This window comes from Montipora foliosa, chromosome 3 (genome assembly GCF_036669935.1).
Source record: "Montipora foliosa isolate CH-2021 chromosome 3, ASM3666993v2, whole genome shotgun sequence".
NCBI classification, from domain to species: Eukaryota; Metazoa; Cnidaria; class Anthozoa; order Scleractinia; family Acroporidae; genus Montipora; species Montipora foliosa.
This window is the reverse complement of record NC_090871.1, coordinates 5,903,206-5,928,525: the sequence shown is the minus strand read 5'-3', so window position 1 is coordinate 5,928,525 and position 25,320 is coordinate 5,903,206. Positions and strand designations below refer to the sequence as shown.

Below are 25,320 nucleotides of genomic sequence, written 5' to 3'. Positions count from 1 at the left end.
AAAACGATTTTAGTATAGTCACTCTTGTGTAAAATGAAGTTATTGTTAACTTGAGAAAACAACAATAGGGTCGTTTATACGAGAGAAAATAAGCCGCGGCTTACTCTGGACGCGGCGTACATAATACGCCAAAGGAACTATTTATACGAGTATAAACTCCCAGGCCAGGATAAGCCGGGGCTCGAGAAAGCTGTGAACGTAGATTTTGCATCATTAATATGGGCTGTTCGCGTTTTATTTTCTCTCGTATAAACGGCCCTTATATTTCTTTAACTTTTTTAAAGAGAGAGATTTCGCGCAAATTTTATTTCAAGCTATTCAGTTTAAATATTATTTCTCGCCATTGGCTTCGTTTGCGTGATCATTTACTGGTGTTGACATTTAGGAGGTAGTTGTTTGGTTCTAAACGAGTAGGAATAAAACGACCAAGATTGAGCGAATTTTAGTGGGTGTGCGATAGCAACACGGGACAGGAGTCGAGAGATTCTAACGATAGACTGATATTAACTAACCCCTCCTGAAATAACCGAAGGATGGCAGGCGTTGGTGGTTTGTGTGAATTTATAGCACTAAGTGGATGGAAGTCGTCATGTTTTGATTGGGCAGCTTCAGAGACGTCCTTCTGAGGAAAAAAGTTGTTAAAATAGCTAATTGTGATTGGAGAATTTCGATCCTAAGTATAATAAGTATAATAATGCCTTTTATTGACAGGCAAAACCATATGATTGAGCGTGATCATACCAAATATCATTTGCTTGCGCGATCAAGTTGTGGCGAAGCGTGCAGCCCATGACAGTATGTCGTTTGTGAGCATATTGCTTTTTGTTGTATTAAGCTTCTTCCTCGGAACGCTCAAACAACTCACTTATGCACACGCCGTTTGCGGTAGACCCACACTAAAAGATGCTGTTGAGCGATTGTTTTGGCCGGGGTTGGTCCGCAAACTGAAAGAAAGTTTATATGTTGAGAACAAATGTGTACTAAATGAACAAATATGTGAAAATCATGATATGAACTGCACTGAAAACCAAATGCCAAAGGAGAGAAGCACAGAACTGTGAAAGTTTCCTGAAGAAGAAAGTTCCTGATCTTAAAGTTAGTGCTAGCGGTATCGAGCTAGTCGCAGAGATGTACGCCTAGCCGGATGCATTTAGTTAAATTTCTGAAAAAGGTGAATTTTCTGTCTATTTGTATTATCATGGCTTTTTGTTTTCTGCTGTTACTGAATCCCTTTGTATTTGGAGCTGTAACGCTATTTCATGTGCAATTACTTGTATCGTTTGCAATTATCCTCACTAGTGGTGTTGTTAGCATTTTTACTGGGTTGCCAAACCCAGTCGGAATCTCGGTTTCATTTCGTGGGTTTTTTTGTTATTTTCCGTGTCAAAAGTCTTGCTTGTCACTCCCCTGCTAAGTGGTGTCTTTGTGCATGGAGTCTTCTGTGCGTATTTTGTTAGGTTTGAGGGGGCTGGGGTAATGCGTAGCTTGCTCTGCGCAATTAACCTGTAATGGCGTCGAAAGTCATTGTAACGCGAATGGCTTTTTAGTATATCTTTAAAGAAAATATACCCACGTGGAGCTCAAGAATGGAACGTCAAGACAGGCGGTGAAACATAAAGATCTGGAATCTTAAAAAAGCGACGAGTAATGGACTTTGACAGCGTGAATCTTTCGCCCGTCGAGCCGAAATCAAAATATGCAATACTTCTAATATTTCGACAAGGTGGTGTTACGTACAACACTGAAACCAAATGGAAATTTCTCTGGTAACTTACGGGTTCAACAAAGACAGAGAAAGGAATCGAACACCACAAGTAGATCTGTGATCTCTGTTGTGTGTCTTACAGTGTTTACTGAAGTCGCATCTATTTAAAGTTTGTCTGGCAAGTAACATTCATTTTAAGACTCAACTCAGCAAAGGTAAAAACAAATTGGAAATGTGACAGTGAAAAATTATTTGAATGAAAGCTTGTCTCTTTTGTGCTTTATTATTTACGGTCAAGGTTCTTTCGAAAAGGGTTTGATGTGAACTGTCAGAAATTTATTTATTTAATTGCACATGCTTTGTGATTGTGTGTTTCGCTTGCTCGCACGCAACTGAAATAGGAAGGGTTTCTTGCCTCTTATAGCAAATATGTTGCTTGTTTCAATAAATGTTTCGCTGGAAAATATTTCTGTGAAATTTCTAGCTTTTGTAAATTTATCATGTGTAATTTTCGAGCTTAGCAAATTTGCTTACATGTGTTGAAATGTGATTCGGGGAGAATTTTCGTGGGAACGCATAAGTCACGAAAATAAACAGGTCTGTTGGAAGCGTGCTTGAGTTTCAACAAAATGACCCCCAAAATCGGCAAAATATTGTGACGCTGATGAATAATAAAGTAGCTGCTATTACCAAAACGATGGAATTACCTGGTGATAAATAACCTTGTCTTGGAGAGTAAATTTTTGATTTTCCAGAAACAATGGTCACTGTGACCTCTGAGAGTGATCTTTGTGTTGAATTCGCACATTTCTTGTCAAAATTTATAACAATTGAAAGAAAAAGAAAACTAACAAAAACCCGGTATCTTGGCATCATTTGACACAGATGCTTCACTGTTTCGCGAGTAAACATGCCGCGGTAACTTGATCACTCTGCCCGCTGAATTCGATGTGCGATTTACTCGGTGCAGCCAAAAGAACAATTACAACAAAACAACTAAAATCTCCCAAAATGTTTTTCGCTGATGGTCACTTTTTATATCCGTGGTTCAAAATTAATGTTGTTTTCACGTCGTAAATTTTGTTACCGATGGCAAAATATTTTATTCTCGATTGACCGTCCTGAAACTTCCTTCTGCTCTTCTTAAAAATTGTGTATCCATATTTATTTACTTTTACATCAATATTTGTTTTGCATAAAGCAAGCTAACAAAATCTGTATCTTGCTTGGTTCGCATTTGATAGCATTAAAATGGAATTCTCTGTCCTATGCTTCTGTTACTGAGTGGTATATTTCTTAGGTCGCCCATCCAGATACTAACCCTGCCGAATAGGAAATAATTTCAGCTTTCAACTTTTGTTTACAAAGCTGTCAGATGCCCTCAGTGCACGCTTACACTTGTGGTGGAAAGAAGTTGCATGATCAACATGTCAGCCCAGAAGCCAATGTTTCTCGATTCCCTTTTATTTTCTTCAGTCTCTCTGGGTTCAGTACTTTGCTAGTAACCACATGTCCTCTAAAGGGGCTATTTATCTAAGACTTCTACCATGGCGCTACAATGATAGGCAATACCAAAACAATATCGTGTACTGTTAGGCCTACATATTACGCAAAGACAACTGTCAACATGTCATCCCAGAAGACAATGTTTTTCACTTCCCATTTATTTTCTTCAATCTTTCTGGGCTCAGTACTTTGCTAGTAACCACATGTCTTCTCAGGCTATTTACCCAAGACTTCTACCATGGCACTACAATGATAGACAATACCAAAACAATATCGTGCACTGTTAGAGCTACATATTACGCAAGGACAACTTGAATCTCCTAGAAGACAACACACAGCTCAGTTGACATTATGGAATAAATCGCTGTGTTACTTCACTACCACACGTAAGCAATGCGTGCCAATTTTTTTTAAAGAGGACAGGAATTTCTTCTTTCTGACAAATGATTAATTAATAGGCCGGTAGCCAGGTTTTTAACCTCAGAAAAGGAGCTGTTTCGTCGTACGAACGTGTGCGGACCTGTGAGCCAAAGGGCCTCTGCTGGTATGACTTCTGGGTGACCCCTTAAATGGTCTTAATGACCCACCAACTTGAAAAAAATTGCCTGGAACGCTGCACGTACCACAGGCAACCCAGTGTACCCTCACGGAGGGTCTAGTTTACAATTTAGCTCCTCGTCGCCAAATGTGGTGTCTATCCGGTTAAAGGACAAGAACACGTGTTCATAACAACAACATGTATTTATTCTTGCTTCGCTATCTCGCTCCCTTTTCTGCTTTTCTATCCCATAATATACGGAATACTCGTAGCTTCCGCTTCCGGTACACTACACTGAACATATATATTAACAAGGTCGTGAATTACTCTTTTTAATCTGAGTGCAGCTGTAGTAGCCAACACCTTGAACTTATGTGTAGACATGGGTGTGGGACCTGCAAAAATCAATTCTGAAAAAAAAACTTTGAAAACCTTTGATCTCTTTTCTCATCCCAGGTTTTGCTTTCTGTTTTCAGAGCTCTTTGCAATTTTTTTTTTAATTTGGCTGTGTTGACGAAAATACCTTTACCCAAATTAAAAAAAATAGAGAATCACTTTACAAGTACAGTATATAATCTTCAAATGTTGTAACTCAAGTATCCCTACAGCTTTCAATGGTTCTCAGTTTAATGTACTTGGTATAAAAAAGGTTTATTGAAAGTATTTTAGACCTTGTACATCCATACATGTACATACATGTATGTACTCTAGTTAAAAGGTCATGTGGCTGACACAAGGCAGCATTCTTTAGGCCAAAAATAACAAACTTCTTTAAACTTCATGGTGGCCATGGTTTTTATCTGAGGTGAGATAAAAAACCTTTGTTTCTGTTTGCCTCAGGTCAACTTAATCTGGCTTTTGCAATAATATTGTTTTTGTTTCCCATAGTTATGCAAGGTACTGCAGCTACAGTAGTAAAAGTGAATCTTTTCTTACATTTTTTTCTAGAGCTTTTCATGATTTCTTCTTGTAATTATAATTGTGAATGCATGCACATCCAGAAACAACAAAATTCCATTCCTGTTTATTTCTTTTTGTTTTCTTCTCATGTCTGTGTAGTTGAGCAAGGAAAAGCATTTTGCATAAATTTCTTATGATTATTACACAAAACTTGTAATATTACAGTGTTTAAATTAATGAAAGAAGTTATGATAAGCAGTTAAATTTAAGGTTAGGTGTAAAGAATTATTTCTTTGAGTGAGGTGTGACATTAAAACAAGAACTGAGTAGATAATTATCATTCTTAGACGAGATACATGTATTGAGCTGTGCAGAGCTGTGCTGATTTGTGCCTTTTTATAATCATTCCACATTTGAGCAAAAAAAGCAGCTTCACTGCTTGCTTTTTTAGAAAATCACGCTTTCTCATCTTCTGCCTCAGTTCGGATGATATCCACGGTGAAGATTTACTTTTCACTTTTCTTTTCCTTATCGGGGCATGTTTATTCGCAATTTCCAGAAACAGAGATTTCCAAACTAACCACATTTCGTTTGGGTCATCCAAAAGAGAAGCAAGATGGAAGGTGTCTCTTTTATGTCATCAATGAAGGCATCACTATCAAAATTATTAAATTGGCGAGGTTCAATTACCTTTGGATCAGTTTTGGTCGTATTATGTTTATGAATAGCATAGATAAGACTGTGGTCAGAAATACCAACGTGTAAGACCCCATGATTTGTTATGATATCTGGTTTGTTAGTGAATATGTGATCGATTAGTGTTCTGGTAGCAGTAGTGATTCTCGTTGGCTGATCTATCAATTCAATGTAATGGTACGTTTCAGTAATAAACTTTAAGTGTTCAGTATTGCGGTCAGGCGTTTGCGGTAATAGATTACAGTTAGTATCACCAACAATCATACTCTCCTTATCTTCTTTATCAAGTTTTAGCAGGTAGGATTCGAATTTTTCAAAGATTTCAACCTTCGAGTCTGGAGGTCTATACCAAGTTGTCAGCAGGAATGGCCTGGACTTGGGCTTTTTAATTTCAACCGTCAAAATTTCTAAATCTTCGTGAGAGGAGAGGTCTTGTCTGTTTACGTAATTCAAGGATTGTCTAATGTACAAAGCTACACCACCACCATTTCTATTCCTATCGCGGCGGAGTATATCGTATCCCTCAATGTCTACCTGGCTATCGGGAATTGTTTTATCCAATTTCGTTTCGTTCAATCCAAGTATGTCAATTGCTTTATCTTCCATGAAGACACACATTTCGTCAAGATGGCAAGTTAGGCTACAGATATTAAGAGATGCAATTTTAAATCCCCTCATTTTTGGTAAAGTAGGGAAGTTAGGGCTTAAGTTAGATGAATGTAAGATGCTATCCCTTACACAATTCATACTAAGATCATCATCCTGATTTAATGACTTGTCATTCTTCTTACTTGGTTCAAGTTATTGTTCCACAGTTGTTCTTGTTCTGTTCAGTCGTTTCATTGTGTTTCATTGGCCCTGAAAAGCCTCTATGGGGAGCGGTCAATTAAGTATGTAATGTATTGTATGGTACAGATTAAAATATGGTAAGTCTCACTCCCAGCTAGTCTCCCTCGCAGCCGTTTTTTGGATGTGACGCAACGTTCCTAACTCCCAGCAGTCAATGGGTTAAACTATGATGTAAGTCAAGTAAAACTGCTTTTTACACTGTCGGAAATGTTGCCAACACCCCGAGTCTTTTAATAATAATTATTACATTAAATTAGAAATTTTCTGATAGATGCTGTCTTGCAACCCCTTGGTCGTAAAATTAGTTTGGACACTGAGGAACCCAGTAAGAATCACCGATAGGAAATCCGAGTATCTGGAGATGCGCAGAACGTATGCGCAATAACAATAGTAGGCACCGCCCTTAAGGAACGCGTCAGCAATAAAGCGAGCTGAAAGCATTTTGCAGCTCTGAGAAAAAACATGGTCGACAAAAGCCGTTTTGGACCGGAATTGACCGAGGCATAAATCGATGCTTTAGTAGACAATACTACCCCCGGAACACCATAGAAGGGTTGTTGATCCCGGAATTTTAATAAAAAAATTATTCTACTCGGGCTTGCTGGGTATAAAATAATTATAACCAACGAAGCACGTTATCTATCACTTCATATCTAGCGCGCCCTTGTAGAATAATTCTTAATATTCGCAGATATAGCATTTCTTAATACACTATTTGATATTTCTGTGGGAATAATCATGATTTTGAGTTATTAATATGCGGTAGCTGAGATTGGAGCATTCATCAATTAATATTCCGGGGCAGTCGTACCTGAAGTCGGGTTCAACTGATATAATATCGTAAAAATACCTTTTAGGAAGCATGACACACAAAGACCTTTCCGACAAAAGTCCCAGAAATGGATAATTCTTCGCTGGAAGGTGGGAGCAACTGTTGTTTAAACGTTACGCAACACACTTAATAGTGCTTTCCCTAAAATTTTGAGCCAATTGTCGCTGTGATAGACACTGGCTGGAGTCGCGGTAGATTGTACCGGTAACTGAAAAGAAGAAGCCACACTTGCGTTTCCCGTTCCCTTTTTTGATCAAGTACCCAACATCTTGTACAACAAAAGGCTTCAAATGACATACATCATTATGGGGTGCAAGGATGGCGCAGTGGTGAGAGCACAAGCCTCCCACCAATGTGGGCTGCGTTCATTTCCCAGATTCGATGTCATATGTGGGTTGAGTTTGTTGGTTCTCTACTCTGCACTGAGAGGTTTTTCTCCGGGTACTCCGGTTTTTCCCTCTACTCAAAACCCAACATTTAATTTGGTTTGTGTTAATTGCCGATTTTAGTTTACAGTGTCCCCAATTAATGCTCCAGCGCTAGAAGACTAGACACTTAAAGTTCCTTTCCTTACTATCCACGTTTGCGGCATTCCGTTGGGATGGGGTGGAAACAAGATTGGAAAAGGGCTCTTCTTTCTCGATCGTGAAATTTTTTCCCCTTTCTCCCTTCGCCACTGGATTGCGTCTGGGTCTCCAAGGATTTACAGCGAACGGCAGGCTGAAGTTTAAGGTTCCACCAAAAATCTGGAAACTTGTACGCTTGATTTCGGCTGCTTTCTTGCCTGTTCGCTACACTTATCTAACAGATTCTAAAAAACAAGAGGGAAACAGCAAATTCTCAAGAAAAGGGAACACCTTTTTTGAAATAAAGAAGCCTGCCGTTTGCCTTGCCCGTAAACGCCAAACAAATTTCTATCGTAAACCATCCATTGCGAATTTTTGCGACACTTCCGCCGACTCGACGGAAAATAAATTTTAATATACCAAGTGAGACCCAGAGCGGGAAGGTCAATGGTTTTTCAAAGCCAATTTGATAAACAAGGGTTCAGGTTTCTTGTTTCTCGGATGGTAATTTATATTTTTCATCCGGTTCTGAGTGTAGTCCAGAGAAGAAGATTTCGATAACCGTCACACGACAACAGAGATGGTAGCTTATTGCAAAGGTTCTCTTTCAGAACAACTTTCACGAGTTACTTGAAGACAGGAAAAAGTATATCATTAGCTGCAAACCCGTCAGACCGGAATGCAAAGTTAGATCTTTTGGTTGGCCTTTGCTCACGAGTTCAAAATCCTATAAACACTTTGCTAAATTCCTGGTTTCCCAATTTTTTTTCACAACAATTTTCGTCTTTGGGGGAAGAGGTGTGGCGCAGTGAAAGCATTCGCCTTCCTCTAATGTGGCCTGGGATTGAGTCCCGTATTCCTAATAGCACACGTTCGATTGTCAATATTCACTCATGGTAAGCTACGAGGCATTACGGTTAAATTCCAAGATTGTTTTGTTTAGAACTCCTCCTTGAGACTTGTGAGACAAAGAAAACAGAACCGAGCCGTGAAATTTGACCATAAGGCCTCGTAGCCACGCCTTAATATTAATATATTGAACTCGGCCTATTCGCTGCTTCTTCACTCGACTCCGAAAGGATTTGCTCCCGGTATTTCCGTGGTATAATAACCTTTGATTTGCAGTTTCCACAAAGTATTAGAACTCGGCCATATAAACTTGACAGACTTAACTATTAGAGGGTAATGTGAAGTGCTTGTTTTCCACCCATATAGACCATGTGAGCATTAGCCCTACTAATGGAATTGGGTCCACACAATGACAGAGAACAACTCTGATCAGGATCGGGAATTGAACTTACGACTTTCGGGTTAGATCACCGCTGCTCTACCGACTGAGCTACAAGGTCAGACGGGAGCAGGTCGTGGGAATTAAAGATGCCAATGTTACCCCCGGTCAGAGTTTTTCTCTGTCCTCGTATGGGCCTGTTACACAGGAAATCCACACAATGTTGAGGTATTCCACGTGTATTTCTACATTGTCCAGTCCTCTGGCGCATTTCTATAGGAAGAAGAGTAGGAGGAGGAGCAGTCGTCACTTAGATGGCTAGTGCGCGGCTTTCGATGACTTCAACGTCTGTTTCTACTTTCCTCTGATCGGTGTAGCTATAGCTTTAAATATCCGTAAAACGGAGCACTGACAGAGGGAGGGGGTAAAAGGCGCACCCTTGGCTTCCATTGATACCAGTTTGAATTCGTAACTGAAGGAACTACTGACTGTTAAATAAAGTGACTTTACCTTTACCTTATATGTAACAGGCCCAATTCCATTAGTAGGGCTAATGCTCACATGGTTTATATGAGTAGAAAACTAGCACTTCACACTACCCTCTAATAGTTAAGTCTGTTGAAATATAAGTGCTTCACGGCCAACTTTTGCAAAAACGTAACCCTTCCTTGTACGTATAAACTTGCGACTCTATTGTTTTGTTATTGTTTTGTCAGAGTAGCCTATGTGCACTTGGGCAACGAAAGGGCAATTCTTTTTTTTTTGGAAAAAAATAGGCATACCGATGAAAATCAGTAACTTTCGAGCACCTTTTTCAAAAGTCGAGCATTATTTAAGCACTTCTTTGCCATTTTTGAAGCACCATTTTCCAGTTTGCCAGCCCAATCGGGATAGACCTATCGTCAAATCATTTTTGGGCAAACTTCACAAGGCCAATAAACTAGGAAACAGAAGTCACCTTATAGCCTAATTTTTAATGATGGAAAGCTTAACTATCATAGATTTGTGCTATAAAAAAAACCACTTTAAATAAGACCTATTAGAAGGGAAATAACGATTTTTCCAAAAGTTTTGAAAATCGCGATTTTTGGCCAAATGGCAAAAACAAACAAACAATGAAATGTGATGTACCACAGGGTAGTTCCCTTGGTCCTCTTTTATTCTTACTTGATATAAACAACATTTCTACTGCTCTGATAAACTGAACTTCAGGATTTTTGCTGATGACACTAATGTCTTTGTTTCATCACCTATTCGAGATCTTGAAAAACTAAATAACAGAGAGCTGGCTAAAATTAAAGAATGGTGCGATCTAAACAAGCTCTCTATAAATATTAAGAAAACTAATTACATGATTGTTAAATCCCCTAAAAAGAAATCAGGAAACATAAATGTTAAATTACCAAATAAAGATGAAAACAGTGAAATACGGACATGTAAAAACTAGCGATAAAAAGCTAAACTTCCGATGTTTTGGCGACCTCATGACGCCATTATCAAGGAGTTGGAAATGAACATGCGAGTTCATAACGGCCAACACTACTTTCCATCCCTAAAACTGACATTGGACATTTCGTAACAATTACACGACACATTATGCTATGTTAATATTGACAAGCTTACCGCTCTAAAAACAATGAAAACAAGCAGAATGACAGCTTTAGTTCAACAAGAAATAGCGTTTCTAAGCTATGCCGCACTCATCTACAGTATTTAGGTCTAAAAACCCCGTTGAAGAAGGTTAACTTTCAATTGTTTTGCTAGATACTATTATGTCAATACTCTAAAAATTTCGACTTTCCGGGAGCTTGTCTCGTTGGTCTAGAGGATATCGGAAACTGCAGGGTGAAGCCATCGATCCGGGTTCAACTCTTTGCCTCGCCTATTTTGAATCTTCTCAGCTTGTTTAAAATCTTTGTTTCGTTGAAGTGAATTTGAAGTCTAAAGTACACTGTACATCGTATAAGTTGAATAAAAAGGGGAATGTCAGTTTGAGGGATGTAAAGAAGTGATGACAGTTCATAGCAGGTACAAAATACTCCAAATTTGCATAAGTGGAGGAGAGCTAGACAAAGACTTTAGCTCGGATTAAATCTGTTTGCACGTTCAGCCGTGGTCGACGTGACTATGGTAGTGGAGAAGTAGACCTTAGACCTTACTCTCGATTTGGGGTGCACAGTTTAGGAGGTGGGTGCCCATCCTGCCCTCAGTTTTAACATGGAGAAAGGAATGCTTCCCTTTTAATACCTTTGTCAACTCAAGAGTCACTGACCAACGTTTGCAATGGTGCGAAGTGGTATAAAATGACGTGACTCGGGTAGTCATACCATTTTTAAAATTAAAAAAATTTCCACAAGCATATGCATGGGCAAAGTCCCACCTCCCCAGGAGTTTAAAATGCACACAATTAATTAAGAGATCAGGCAACTTTTACCCCACACACCCTTTTACCTTCTAGAAGTTTTAAGAAATCGCCCATTTCATTGAATTATTTTGCATCGGTCCAGTCCCTCTGTGACAAAATATCACAAAATCAACATGTACAACTTTAAAGTAAAGAACTTTCCATTTTTTTGGTTCCAGGCCCTAGCAAGAGTCCATCACCTAAGAGTTAGATTTACCCATATTTTCCTAGTCCTCATCAACGTCAGAAAAGTGTCTGTTTTTGAACCACGTTTTGTGGGAAAATAACCAATAAACAAATTGGCTAACTCAATGTTGTGCCCGATTCAAACCCTTTAGGAATAAAGCGTTTTGTTCCAGGAATTTCCGTCTCATTTAAATGTGAACGCTACATTAAAATTTTTGTAATTTCCAAACATTTATACTTCCGTAGGTTGTTTTTTAGCTTATAGACATTTACCTCCCGAAACAATTAATTTGCTTATTTAGCTTTGACCAACCTTACAGAAACACAGAAAATACACATTCCCCGAGACTGTCACTTAATGATATTGTAAATGGAAAGTTGGTATAGCAAGCTTAAGAGTATACATGTCACCTGAGGAACAAACTGCAAAAGCTTGGAGTTATTTTCAAGGGCCAAAATAACAAGACGGCTAGATCCTCAGTTATGGAAACAAACCCCTGATTTCTATCAAGTGATTAACTAATCCTGGAACAGATGCTTACAAAACAAGGCACAAATGTAAGGACTTGAACAGTATCTTAATACTACTGAAATCGCATGGTACTTTAACTATAATTGGCATGATATCTTGTGTCTGACAGCTACTGAGGTATCAATGATTGAATTGTTTTCAATAACTCATATAATCGAAGAAAGGAAAATAACATATCGACATATCGCAGTCCAAGTAAGTTTTTCACGTTTTGGACATCGTTTCTGAAAAAGAAAAACAAGGAAGAAAGAAACAAGTAGTGCATTAAATGCAAATAACGAATTTCGTTCTGATTGACAAGTAAATAATATAACAATTATCTTAATTCATTCATTTAACTGTTTGTGCTAGAGTTAATAGCAACAATTCCTATTCACTTCACTTGACATAAGCAATCGACAATCACCGATCAGTTTCACAGTCACTCCATCATAACACAGGCTCAAACAGCTAGCTATCTGCAGGAAGCTGAAGTAGCTGACTCCGTGAATGCAGACATTATTTAATTCAGGTATTAGCCAAAGCAGTTTGAGTAAAAATAACCACTCTGGCAACCGTTTTTAAAGCCATTTCTCTGTGAAGAACTTACCTGCTCCTTTCGACAACTTCCTGATTAAAAACATGTACAAAGTACAGCGATTCAGTCATTTAAGTTATATTTAAATAGCACTTACCATTCTTTTCGTGTTCCAGCTCCCCAAATTCAAAGGTGACATCATCGCCAATTAACACAAATGGCGCCCAGTATTTTATGGCCGAATAGTTCTTTGTCTCCTGAAGAGATTTCATAGCATGGTGAAGAGCTGTACTTGCACTTTTTCTATCTGCCAAGTGTTGGTAAAAACTCTTCATGAACAAGAAGGTCGCCTCGTCGTCGATTGCCCAGAGTGACACCAGTACAGACCGGGCACCAGCACACAGGAAAGCCCTGGCTATTCCCACAATACCCTCAGATTTTACTTCTCCCTGGCCACTATGACAGCAACTAAGCACAACCAGTCTTGCCTGAAGGTGAACTGCTTGAACATCGCTCAATGATAACATGTAATCTTCCTCTTCGGGGATCTTGGATGTGCGTTCGGGATTTGGCGCCAAAGCAATTTCTCCAGATCCGTCATCCCCATGTGCAGCAATGTGGATTAAGGTAACTGACTTCATTCTTCTCAGCACCTCAGCTTTGGTTGCATTTTTTCCTGTAAGAGGCACGGTCTGCAGAAGTTCTCCAATTATATCCACCTCTTTTTTCGCACATGGCAGCTGTTCATACATGGGTTCACCAGTGCCATAAGTGACTTCGCTCAAGCACGGATCGCCTACAAGCAGCGCTTCATTCTTTCTTTGGAAGTTATCAGGTGCCATAGTGATCAATTTTAAAGCAGTCAGCGAGGGAATTACACGGATCCTGACAGAGTCACTCATTGCAGAAAAAGGAGCCAGGCAAAAGTGTCCATCAGGAACAAACACTAAGTCATCGCCCTGGATCAAGTCTGCTATAGGACTGATTAAGACATCATACAAGGGCTGCAAAGAGTGCACAGAGAAGCTCAAAGACTGAAAAGTTTCTTCAACACTTTCCCTACTGCTCGAGAAGTCGCTGCCTTGTCTTTCAAGTGAACGATTCTCGCATCGCAAAACAACCCCTGCATTGATCTGTTCTAGCGTACTTTTCATCAGAGACTTGGCAGTTCCATTTTCGATTTTCTTTTGTCTAAAATTTATCCTGATATCATCTCTTAGCAACCAGAAGCTGATCGTGTTCCCTTCAAGTGCTGTAAAAACAGTTTGTGAAGGTAGATCTTTCATAACCAAAGAGATAGTTACCTTCACCATAGGTTTCTCATCAACGCTGTATTGCATCTTTAAAATGTCTGCCAAAGCCTGTGCTCGTCCTTGCTCAGCAGCATACAAAGCTTCATCAACCTCTCCATTCTTCAAGAGTGCTGTCCACAGAGCGGTGTACGCAAACCCCTTTGTGTCACGAAAGCTTATTTTCCATGCATCCTCTGACTGAAGAAGACGCCTAACTTCATCAAAATAATAAACGCTTAGACGCCAGTAATTAAGAGCTTTGCTCAAGGAGCCAAGAAATTCATGAACATGACCAATATGATAACATGCGATTGCCAGCCCTATTGGGTCCTCTGTTTCCTGGCAAATACTAAGATGTTGATAGTGGTACTCTATGGCTTGCTTGAAATTACCAAGACTTTGATAAGCGTTGCCGAGATTTCCATAGGCCGCTCCTTCTCCGGCCCTGTCCCTTACCTCTTTTGCAATACTAAGATCTTGATGGTGATACTTGATGGCTTGCTTGAAATTACCAAGGCTTTGATAAGCGTTGCCGAGGTTGCAATAAGCTTTTCCTTCTCCGGCCCTGTCCCCTACCTCTTTTGCAATACTAAGACATTGATGGTGATACTCTATGGCTTGCTTGAAATTACCAAGACTTTGATAAGCGTTGCCGAGATTTCCATAGGCCGCTCCTTCTCCAGCCCTGTCCCCTACCTCTTTTGCAATACTAAGACATTGATGGTGATACTCTATGGCTTGCTTGAAATTACCAAGACTTTGATAAGCGTTGCCGAGATTTCCATAGGCTCTTCCTTCTCCGGCCCTGTCCCCTACCTCTTTTGCAATACTAAGACATTGATGGTGATACTCTATGGCTTGCTTGAAATTACCAAGACTTCGATAAGCGTTGCCGAGATTTCCATAGGCTCTTCCTTCTCCGGCCCTGTCCCCTACCTCTTTTGCAATACTAAGACGTTGATGGTGATACTCTATCGCTTGCTTGAAATTACCAAGACTGTCATAAGCGTTGCCGAGATTTCCATAGGCCGCTCCTTCTCCGGCCCTGTCCCCTACCTCTTTTGCAATACTAAGATCTTGATGGTGATACTCTATGGCTTGCTTGAAATTACCAAGACTTCGATTAGCGTTGCCGAGGTTGCAATAAGCTCTTCCTTCTCCGGCCCTGTCCCCTACCTCTTTTGCAATACTAAGATCTTGATGGTGATACTCTATGGCTTGCTTGAAATTACCAAGACTTTGATAAGCGTTGCCGAGATTGCAATAGGCTCTTCCTTCTCCGGCCCTGTCCCCTACCTCTTTTGCAATACTAAGATCTTGATGGTGATACTCTATGGCTTGCTTGAAATTACCAAGACTTTGATAAGCGTTGCCGAGGTTGCAATAAGCTCTTCCTTCTCCGGCCCTGTCCCCTACCACTTTTGCAATACTAAGATGTTGATGGTGATACTCTATGGCTTGCTTGAAATTACCAAGACTGTCATAAGCGTTGCCGAGATTTCCATAGGCCGCTCCTTCTCCGGCCCTGAAACCCACTTCCTTAAAAATGGCTAATGCTTCTCTGTAATTTGTTATGGCCTGATTAAAGTCAGCTGTGCCCTGATAGTATCTACCAAGATTGAAATAAGCCAAACCCTTGCCTTCTCTGTCTCCCTCCTCTCTTGCAACGCTAAGCTCTTGCATATGCCGCTCCAAAAGGTCCAACTTTTTATCCACCATTGCTGATAATCAAAACCAGGAAGTTTTTCTCAGAAATCTTGGGTGTACCTAGAAGATAAATGAACGAAAAGACAATAGGTTCAATGCTCTGAGTACAGGATGCTAAACCGGCACAGCAAGGTTAATTGAACAGTGAAGGAATAACTATCTTAAGCTAGTATTTTGAAAGAAATATGCCTTTCTTCATCAGGGTTTCCCAAGGAATGATTTCGGCTAATGGAGACAGTTGTTACAGAATAAATACTTGGGCATTTAACAGACTAAGAGCGTTTTATACAATAATAATCACCAAACATTAAAAATAGAAATTCTATTATGTAAATGAGGGAAAAACAGCCTATAGAAAAGCAATGGCATCCCATTTCATCTTTCTTATCGAAAGCTAATTAAAAGTTCCTAACAGGAGGGGATGCCATTAAGAGTGTAATATTTAATTTTTTGAAATTGACGCCAAACTCATAATTTTTTATTTCATGTCTAAATCTATCCAATGTCGGAATTGCTTGTTTTTTCGTCACAATTTTTTTTGTCTGGATACCTGGTTACTCCATGTATTTTGATCCAGGGACTTTGAATGAGCTAATTGAACTGCTCACACGTTTCCATTGAGAAAGGCTGTTCGTCAGGACAGAATTGGCCGTTTTTATACTAGAGATGCATAATCCGGTTATTCAAATTATGCCTTTCCCTCTCTTTCTCCATACGCCAAAATCATTCGTTGGGAAACCCTGATGAAGAAAGGCATTTCGAAAATTGGCTTAAGATAGTTATTCCCTCTCACTGCTCAATTAATCTTGCTGTGCCAGTTTAGCATCCTGTAGTCAGGACATTGAAACTATTGTGTTTTCGTATTTCTCGGCGTTGTTTAAAAAAGTAGGTACGCAATGCGTACATGTGGGTAGCCACTTAGACACCGTACTACCAATGGAGTCTTAATAACCCTTTCACTCCCAATAGAGCCACTTATAGATTTTACTCTGTCTAACGCCAGACAATTTTACTCGTCAATGGGGAACCCCACGGGGCTGAAAGGGTTAAGTATGCTGTTCGTTTTCATTTGGGTTCTAACCATTTACTATACTAGCTCTCTACGAACTTCATTGGCTTCCCATTGCCTATCGAATCAGGTTTAAGATTTGGGTACAGCGATTTGCCCACGGCATCTCGATCCGATTTGGAGAGGTAATAACAAAAATTGTGCCTGCCCACATGAATGGGCATCACACATGGCAGTGAAAGGGGAGCACGAATTAACCCTTAACACCAGCTAAATCCAAACTGGAATGCAAAATTACAAACTGGAATGTTTGATTCAGTACAGTTTTAACCAATAGGAATCAAATATCAAGTGGTGGCTTATCAGTACTGAATCAGTTGACTGTTTCATACCCTCTCCGCCAATCGTAATTCTTGTGATGACAAGTTGTCTGGCTCAAATCAAACCACAACTGAAGCAGTTTTGTCCGAGCCAATGAAAAGCAACCACGTTCCAGGGTTCTCCTTATTAGGCGGTAACCGGTAAAATCTACCGCTTGTAAAGCACTTATTACCACCTGCAAACGCTCAGAAGTCGCTTATCCGTTGCAGAACGTCCAACATTAACTAAATGCTTTACCGGTTTGAAAAGGCCCCAACCAGTTGTGCTGAAAACTAGGGAGAGCCCTGTGTTTGTGCCAATTTTTTTACACATTATTTATTCTTTAATTTCTTTATGAACATAAAGCAATCTTTGACTCACCGTCAGTATTGAAACTGTTTGTGACCTTCAAGCAGACAATTTTCATACCGACTGCTAAATCACTGTTTAATTTATGGGAGCAAAAATGACTTGCAATACGGACTTGTTCCTTACCAGCCAAAACGCAGTCAAGGCATGCTATTTTTTGAGAAAGCCGCATTACTTATAATTTTTACACACGCGCACGGATAATTAAAGAAAAAACAGCAATTACATGTACTTACTTCGCCCGTTGTGGATGAATTTTGGCATTTGCAGGCAGATCTGGATTTGATCCCAATCAAACAAACACTTATTAAGCCCTTCATGTATGAGCTCTTGCGATGAATTGCACGCCCCTTAGAACCTTTGTAATAAGAAACATCGACTGCTTTTCTTGCCGTGTCTTAGTCAATGTTTTTTTACATTCTGTAAATAATCATTTGCCTTGGAAGCCTTGCTTTAGCGGGAAACTAGAAAGGAAAAATAAAAGAAGGAGAAAAAAAGCTTTGAATAATTCTCTGGTAAATTCAATTATTGCGATTGTGAATTGAATTACATTGTAGACACGTGCCCGTGACATTTGCGCTGGTGTTGGTGTCGTTTAAATTGGCGTGATGGATTGTTTTCCTTTGCTTATTCACTGATGTTTTCCGCCTTAGTTCCAAAAGCATATGAACAGTGATGCATATATATCTCTTTGCATATAGGTCCATATACCATAAAGTTGTCTCACTGATAACTGCGTCAAGTCTCGTGGACTTGTTTAGTTGACTGATTTCGTACGGGAAAAGCTTGATTGCCCAGAGAGCCTTCCAACTGATTCAGTCACACAACCCGACTTATTCAGTTGTCCCGGAGAACAGCAAAAGTTACTGCGAGTGCGAGGAAAATCGTAGGGATGGTCTTCCGCTATTATCCGGCGCTATTCATGTCAATAACTGATTCAGTTGTAAATTAATGGTAACCGGCTGATTCAGTTGGATCTTCTAACTCGAGGGCAGAGAAATGAAAAGGTGTCCATTGCCGGCTTGTCCTATTTGCTGAGAGCATTGTTCTATAAACCTTATTAACAGAAATTTCTTTTTCACCTTGTTGCTCTCGTTCCCTACTAAAGTGAATCAGTTGACTGATTTCGTACAGTTAGTCACGGTAACTGAGACGCCGATTTATACCCAGAGAGCCTTCCAACTGATTCATTCACCCGGCTGGACTTATTCAGGAAAACCAAGTGCCTCTATGTTTCAGTCCGTAAAAAACAGCAAAAAAGAGGATCTAAATAATTATGTTCAGTGAAAACCGGCCGAATTGTTGCCCATGAAAACCTGCACGTTTCCGATATGGCAATTGAAAAACCAAACTGTTCAATAATACCCAAGGAAAAATTCGGAAATTTATCCGCCATTTCTGCGGATGATGGCGTGAGCTTTCGTTTGTTCCGTGCTTTGTACTCTCATAAAGCACAGTGTTTAAACCAATGAGAGCAGGCGTTATATAGAAACTTTATTATAGTATATAATTTTATACCAGTATTATGTATAATTTATATAATATTATTACATAAATATCATAGTAATAAATATAATAAGTAAAATAAGAAATACATGCACCCTCACAGCCGTACAGCCACCTTGTGCAATTTTTTGTTTTTCTTGAAAAAATATTTTAATCACATTTTCTGAATGAAACTTGCACCTAGATTAAGAATAAATTTCGCTCTCTCTCTCTGAACTTTAACAAACAAGAAATCCTTTCCAACCTACAAGACATACACGGTGTGGTGGTCTGCGGGTTTTAGAGTATTATATTGACCACAAGCATGCTAATTCCGTTGTATGTGTCGAAAACACTGATGTATAAACTATCCAGAAACTAGCGTGTGCGTGTCAAGGTGGCTCAAACCAGCTTCAACCATTTTTGAGGGAATGTCTCATTAGACGGACTAACTCTATAACGCTGTTTCACTTAACGGCAATGTTATGGTACCACATGAAACCCTGCCGATAATCGTTAAACAAGATGCACATGTTACTGTGACGTAATAAATTACCATGGCAACAGAAGAACCATCTAAAGACGCCCTATATTTTGTGTTAAAGCACTTAGTATCTCAAAAACGAACTAAAGTGTCCCCCATTTTTTATTGCTGAAAAGCGATTAGCAGGCTAAGATGAAACTCTGTGCAAAGTTAAAAAAAAATCTGGAGCAGATTCAGAACCACATTAAAATTTTCCAATTGTCAAGGTGGCTATGAATCTGCCGCAAAGAATTTTTTTAAACTTTGTAATGAGTTTTGTCTTAGTGTGCCAATTACTCTCCAGCAATAAAAAATGGGAGTCACCCAGTTCGTTTTTGAGATATTCGCGTTTAAAGATAAAATATAGCGTGTTTTTCAGTGGCTATCTTGTTTTCATGGTAACTTCGCCACTGTGCTACAACTTCGGTTATAAATAGTTGAAATTTCGCTAGAACAGCAAGTCAAGCCCAAGTCAAGCTTTTAAAACTGAGCAAAGGTTAATTCGCGCTCCCCTTTCACTGCCATGTGTGATGCCCATTCATGTGGGCAGCCGTAATTTTTCTTATTACATCTCAATCGGATTCCAAATCGATCACAATGCCGTGGGCATATCGTCGTACCCAAAAATTATATCATCTATCTCAAAAACACCTTTTAAAAGCAATTAATAAGAAAATAATAACCGTTAGTTTCACGGGCAGTGATACAATCTGGCTGCACTGATCAATGTACTCGCTTCAGGAACAACTGGAAAAGTGAGTGCTCGCAGTCTCGTACAACGATACATGATTACATGGTCTTACATATCTTGCTTACTCGATTTTCGCAATTGGAGCGATTGCTGAATACCCGTCCACAAAGGAGCATCTACGTTCGCGACGTTAGCCGCGGTACCGAACTGAACGAAAGTGGTTTTTGCACAGTTTGTGTCAGATAGAGTGAATTCAGTAGAATGGCCGGTGCTGCAGTGCCTTAGTCGACTTACGGTTAAATTGAGCTGAGTAGAGTGGCTAGTGCCGCAGTGTCGCGGTGCTTACCTCATGGATTAACGAATGAGGTATATCCAACAACACGACTGCGGCGGCACTGTGGCAGCAGTGTTTTTAGGGTCCATTTCTTGTGGCCGGGTTTTGACATTAAGTCTGTAATAGGTAGATTTCACAAAGAGATTTTCTGCTCAATCTAATTTAAGTGATTTAATTTAAAGCTCACCCGCACGTGCAAACAAAAGCCCAGCCTCTGTATCCAGAGAAGAATCCAACACTTTATAACTTCTCATGTGTGCCTTGATGTCCTGATCACATTTTGCTATTATTACGCATTGAACGTTTGCTGGATTGTCAGAACTTGGGCCACAAATTCCCCCAACAAACTCAGAATAGAACCGCATGTAGTCATAATGGTCTGTGTGCTTTGTCCTTATCTCTTGTGTGACAGCTCTGACGACACAATCACGGCACAACTCACGAAAGTCATGAAGCGTTCGACTGGTTCAATGGTTGTTTGAGGGCTTCGAGGAAAATCCAAGAAGCGTATGCTTACATAAAGGGGGATACCTTTCTTTGTTTGTTTTGCAGGTTTGTTCACAAAGTGAATTAAGGAAACTTGTTTGCATAAAAATATGGAATGGAATGAATCTTGCTAGTATGCAAATTTTTAGGTTAGTTATTTTAATTACCGGATATGTCACTCTTAAACCAAGACAGTTAAATTTCAATGACACGTTCCCCTTGACCTACAGTAGTTCCAGTCAATTCACGTTGTATTGTGTCAGTAAACCTAGAGTCTCGAATTGTTTAGTGAATAAATCGAGATTGCGTGTGTGGTTTCAATATACCTTGCCTCTGCTTTGGTGGTCAAAAGTCGACTTTTGTTGACAAACAGCATGTTGAAATTGGGCCTCAAAAAACCTCCGTTTCATTTACCCAAAACTTTTATTGAATTTAATTGCAGCGGAAACATTGCTTATTCCGGTGATTATAGTCTCGTTTGAGAAAGCCATGTACCAAGATGCTTTTTGATGGTCGAATTTCGCACTGACCCCTTGCAAAATGAATTTCAAGCTTTCTGTTAAGTTCTGGAAATTTCTGGAAATTTCTAAAATGTGACAGCTTTATTCCAGAGTCAAATTCCAGCTTTTATTCCAGAAATTGGTTTCCAGTTTTTGCAAGTTTTGGGTTCTTTCAAAAGCTGGAAATAGCTTGAATTTGATACATCTATCAGGTGCTGCCAGAAAATGACAGTTTCTTCCAGTCTTCATTTCTTGCAGGAAACTGGAAATAAACTAGCAATAGTCTACAGCTTGTTAACAATTTTAACATTTCTCAAATGAAACAAATTTTTAGTTTATTACAGTTTCTATTCTATAAATTCAACTCTTTCCAGATAAAAACTTAAAGAAATGTTTAGCATGCAGTTTCGTATTATGTATAAAATTTAAGAAGTAAGAAAATTCCATTGTAGAACCAGACATATGTAAACGCTATGTAAAGTTTATCATATAACTATGTTGAGCTATATAAAGGCTATTTACTGCTCCTTACTTGCTATGTAATAACTATGTAACTTGCTACATTACATAGTTGAGTCTGTGTAAAGCATATGCCATTACTATTGCAATACCATTTAAAGGTCACATAGCTCTCTGAAATAGCTTATGAATGTGAATGTGATATCTTTCGAGTTAATACATTTACTTAGCTTACGCAATGTCCTTTAAAGGCTCCAAACTTTGAACATAAAAGCACTCTGTACATGGAGAAATGAAAAAGAAAGCTTTTATTCCGATGTATTCAATAGGTTGTGAGAAAAACCAATCAACGGATTACCTTGTTTGATGCTCTCTGAGTCTCGTAATCGGCCTTATTCCAAAAGGAACATGATGCATTACTCTCGAAAATTACACACTCCAAGTCAGCACTTAATCCTTTCAATGAACTCCAGTATCTTTCGAATCTTGCTCCGTAGAAAGATTGTCATCCTCCGCCATCTTGGATAACACGTGAGAGACAGGATCGGGAACTAGTGCGTCCTTTTCGTTCTGGTCAGCAGTCAGCAGCATGGCGCTTATACATAGGGCGTCCATAGGGCGGTGAAACGGGCATTCCGCTCTTGGTCCAATGTGCGATGCGGAGAAGGACTGGCACGAGCGCTCCTTCCGCGTTTCCGGTGCAATTAATGGCTGCCAAAAACATCCTCTAGACGAACCAGAAATCAAGTTTTCTCTCTTTATTTTTGGGCCACCATTAGTGTATATTTAAAGGCCTTTTTGATATTTTTGACCCAAAACTCAATACTATTTTGTCTGTCAAGTATTTTCGTCGGAAGCTGCTTAAATTTGACTGAAGTAAGACAGTGTCGAATGCAGGTATGTCCCGCTTACCGTGACCAAGGGTAACCGGTCGTTTCGCAAACGTGTCAGCTGACGCCAACGTATGAAGTCTATTTGCCAACGTCTAATAATGTCAGTTCGCCAACGTCCAAAATACTTTGTGAAATAGATCTGAATTTTATTTACAAATTACCAAAAGAAGATAATGTGACCTTTGATCCAAGATGAATTGTTTGATTCGGCTTGAAAATGTTCCTTTCACTCTCCCCAATCTCTCTCTCTCCCTCTCTGTCTCCCACGCCATCCACGGCTTTATTTGTGAACATAAACCGGCTGTAAAACCTTTTTATTAAACATTTGCGTAGTTAAAGAGCCATCGAGTTGAAATATGTTTGTTTGATTACGCGCTTAGAAACGTTCACTTGTTTCCTGCAAATTTCGCCTACGTGTTTGTTCTACTCTCGCAGAGGGTTTTTGCGTTGTTTGAAACACTGATTAAATATTTGCGGCAAAACTTTTTCCTTCCCCCACTCAACTATTAAATGTTCCCCCTACAGTCTGCTTCTCTACCGGTCTCTTTTCTCCCTGTTACGGGAAGAATTAGAAATGCGATAAAAACAATGTGAGCTCATTAACTTCACTTGTGCGGCATGTTGCAAAGGAGGTGAGAACTTTTTCAACTTAAATAGCTTATTGTTTAAACGTTTAATGATATGTAACTACAAGAAAGAACAGTTAACACCAACAATATCTGCCGATCAAATTCCTGCGATTTTGATCCGGCTTAATCAGGCATTGCTGTATAAAAGGGCTGTGATTTTCTGTTCAATTCAACCCACTCATCTTATCGAAGTATTTTCGCTGATCAAATATGTTTACAAGAGTCACTCGAGATGGAAAGCTATTATTGTATCTATTGCAATGGCTGCGACAAATGACAACATCGACGTTGCAACACGGGAATTTCGAAACAGCAGTATAGAGATGCTGTTAAGACCGGATTAGAGGTGGTTTGGCGATGCCTATATTGCAGTGAGATCACTGATCCAATTGGGGAGAGTAGCAGAATCGAGGAAGAGATGGATGCCTTTGACATTCCGCCATCTTTTGGTATGCTTGTTTTTCACAATACTAAAACGACAATAGGTGATGGAATGTTCTTAAACAAAGAGCTTTCCATGAATGGAATCAGTCTGCGAGGAATCTGTGTGTTGAGACTAGAATTGCTGCTTGATGAAAAGCATCTCATAGACGAGACAGTCAAATTTTCCTTCCTTTTTTTTAGGTCATGTTAGATGAACTGACTGCTGCACCTTGTCCAGCCCTCCCTAAGCCTGCGCATGTGGCTAGAGCTGCCAACCGAATCGGCAGAAACTCAGACCCGGGCAACCAAAAGATCTGGACTTCGAACTGGTCGAGGAATGTCTCCCTCCCGGTTTCTTCCAAGCCGACCTGACAGTTAAGCAGAAAGGCATCTGATCTTCGCCAGACAGGAGCAGCTAAATACCCTGGCCAAGGCTAAATCCTGGTACATGGACGGAACCTTCAAGCTTGTGCGACACCCATTCAAGCAGCTACTGACGGTGAATGCTTTCATCCGATCCGGGGAATATGCAAAGCAAGTCCCACTTGTGCACTTGTGTTTGTCCTGATGGCCAACAAGAAAGAAAAAGACTACAAGAAGGTTTTAATCACTGTTTAGTCATAAATTAATAAAACTGAGAAAACATTATGCAGTCTATTGAGCATTAAAATAAAGATAAAGACAACGCAATATTCGGAATCGAACTGGGAAAACAGTTTCCAAGTATTATAGTAAGGAATCGAACTCGAAAACGTTATGCATATGCAGGTTCCAACTATTAGTAAAACTATCTAAACCTCTTTCTACTAATCAATATCCTAGCATTTGTGTCCGATGAAAAACTGAAGCAGCATCGAAACAGGCGAGGCTATTCGACAGCTGGGAGAAGTACGAAAGGAAAGAGAAGACCGCCGCACAGTTGCTGAAAACGTGCTCACATCTCAACGGCCCCACTCGTGGAAACTGAAGAAGTCAGTAAAAATCACAACCAAAAAACGGCTCCTTTAGGAGCCACCAAGTTTGCAAAAGAATATGACCAGCAATAAACTATCAATAAAGAAAACTAATAAAATTTGAGGGGGGATTGGGGCGCATTGAAAGGTTCAATAACAAATATGGCGGTTCACATCAACAATCCCTCTCATGAAGTGAATTGCAAGTAATCTAATTGACAATTATTCTCAACGAAAAAGGTGCTTTTGGACGTTGGCGAACCGACTTCATACGGTGGTGAAACGACCGGTATTCTGACCAAGCCATGTTCCGCTGCTTCTTTTAGGAGTACTCCACATTACTCCGGGTTTTGACAAAACACTGACCCCCGGTCAACTGACCCCCTTACTGACCCCCCTACTGACCCACTATAAAATCAATGGGAAAATGAATACTGCTTACTTAAGCCTCAACAACCCTTTTTAAACGGCATTGTTCAACAGTATTTAAGTCTAAGCGCCCATTTTAAAAAGGTTAGTTTTCGATTATTGTTGTGATGGCCGATTACTTCATGTAAGCTAACCTTTTTAATACTGTTGAACAATGCTGTTTAAAAAGGGTTGTTGAGGCTTAAGTAAGCAGTATTCATTTTCCCATTGATTTTATAGGGGGTCAGTAAGGGGGTCAGTTGACCGGGGGTCAGTGTTTTGTCGAAACCCACATTACTCCACTCTAAATTTTACATATGTTTAAGATCGATAGCTTTTA

The 25,320-nt window shown here is 39.7% G+C and overlaps 1 protein-coding gene across 6 annotated transcripts in view; it reads right to left on the bottom strand.

Moving 5' to 3' along the window:
• Positions 1-9,941: 9,941 nt before the first annotated feature.
• LOC137996588 (tetratricopeptide repeat protein 28-like) overlaps positions 9,942-25,320 on the bottom strand; it is a 28,385-nt gene continuing 13,006 nt past the window's right edge. For 3 of the 6 annotated variants that reach the window (XM_068842060.1, XM_068842059.1, XM_068842061.1), the window contains 3 exons: positions 17,433-17,660; positions 12,617-15,518; positions 9,942-12,166 (listed from right to left, as the gene is read on the bottom strand). In XM_068842060.1, the coding sequence (XP_068698161.1) occupies positions 12,147-12,166; positions 12,617-15,470 (2,874 nt within the window). In that variant the 5' untranslated portion in view covers positions 15,471-15,518; positions 17,433-17,660 and the 3' untranslated portion in view covers positions 9,942-12,146. The remainder of the gene's footprint in view (positions 12,167-12,616; positions 15,519-17,432; positions 17,661-25,320) is intronic. The other 3 variants (XM_068842062.1, XM_068842064.1, XM_068842065.1) reach the window with 1 other exon arrangement.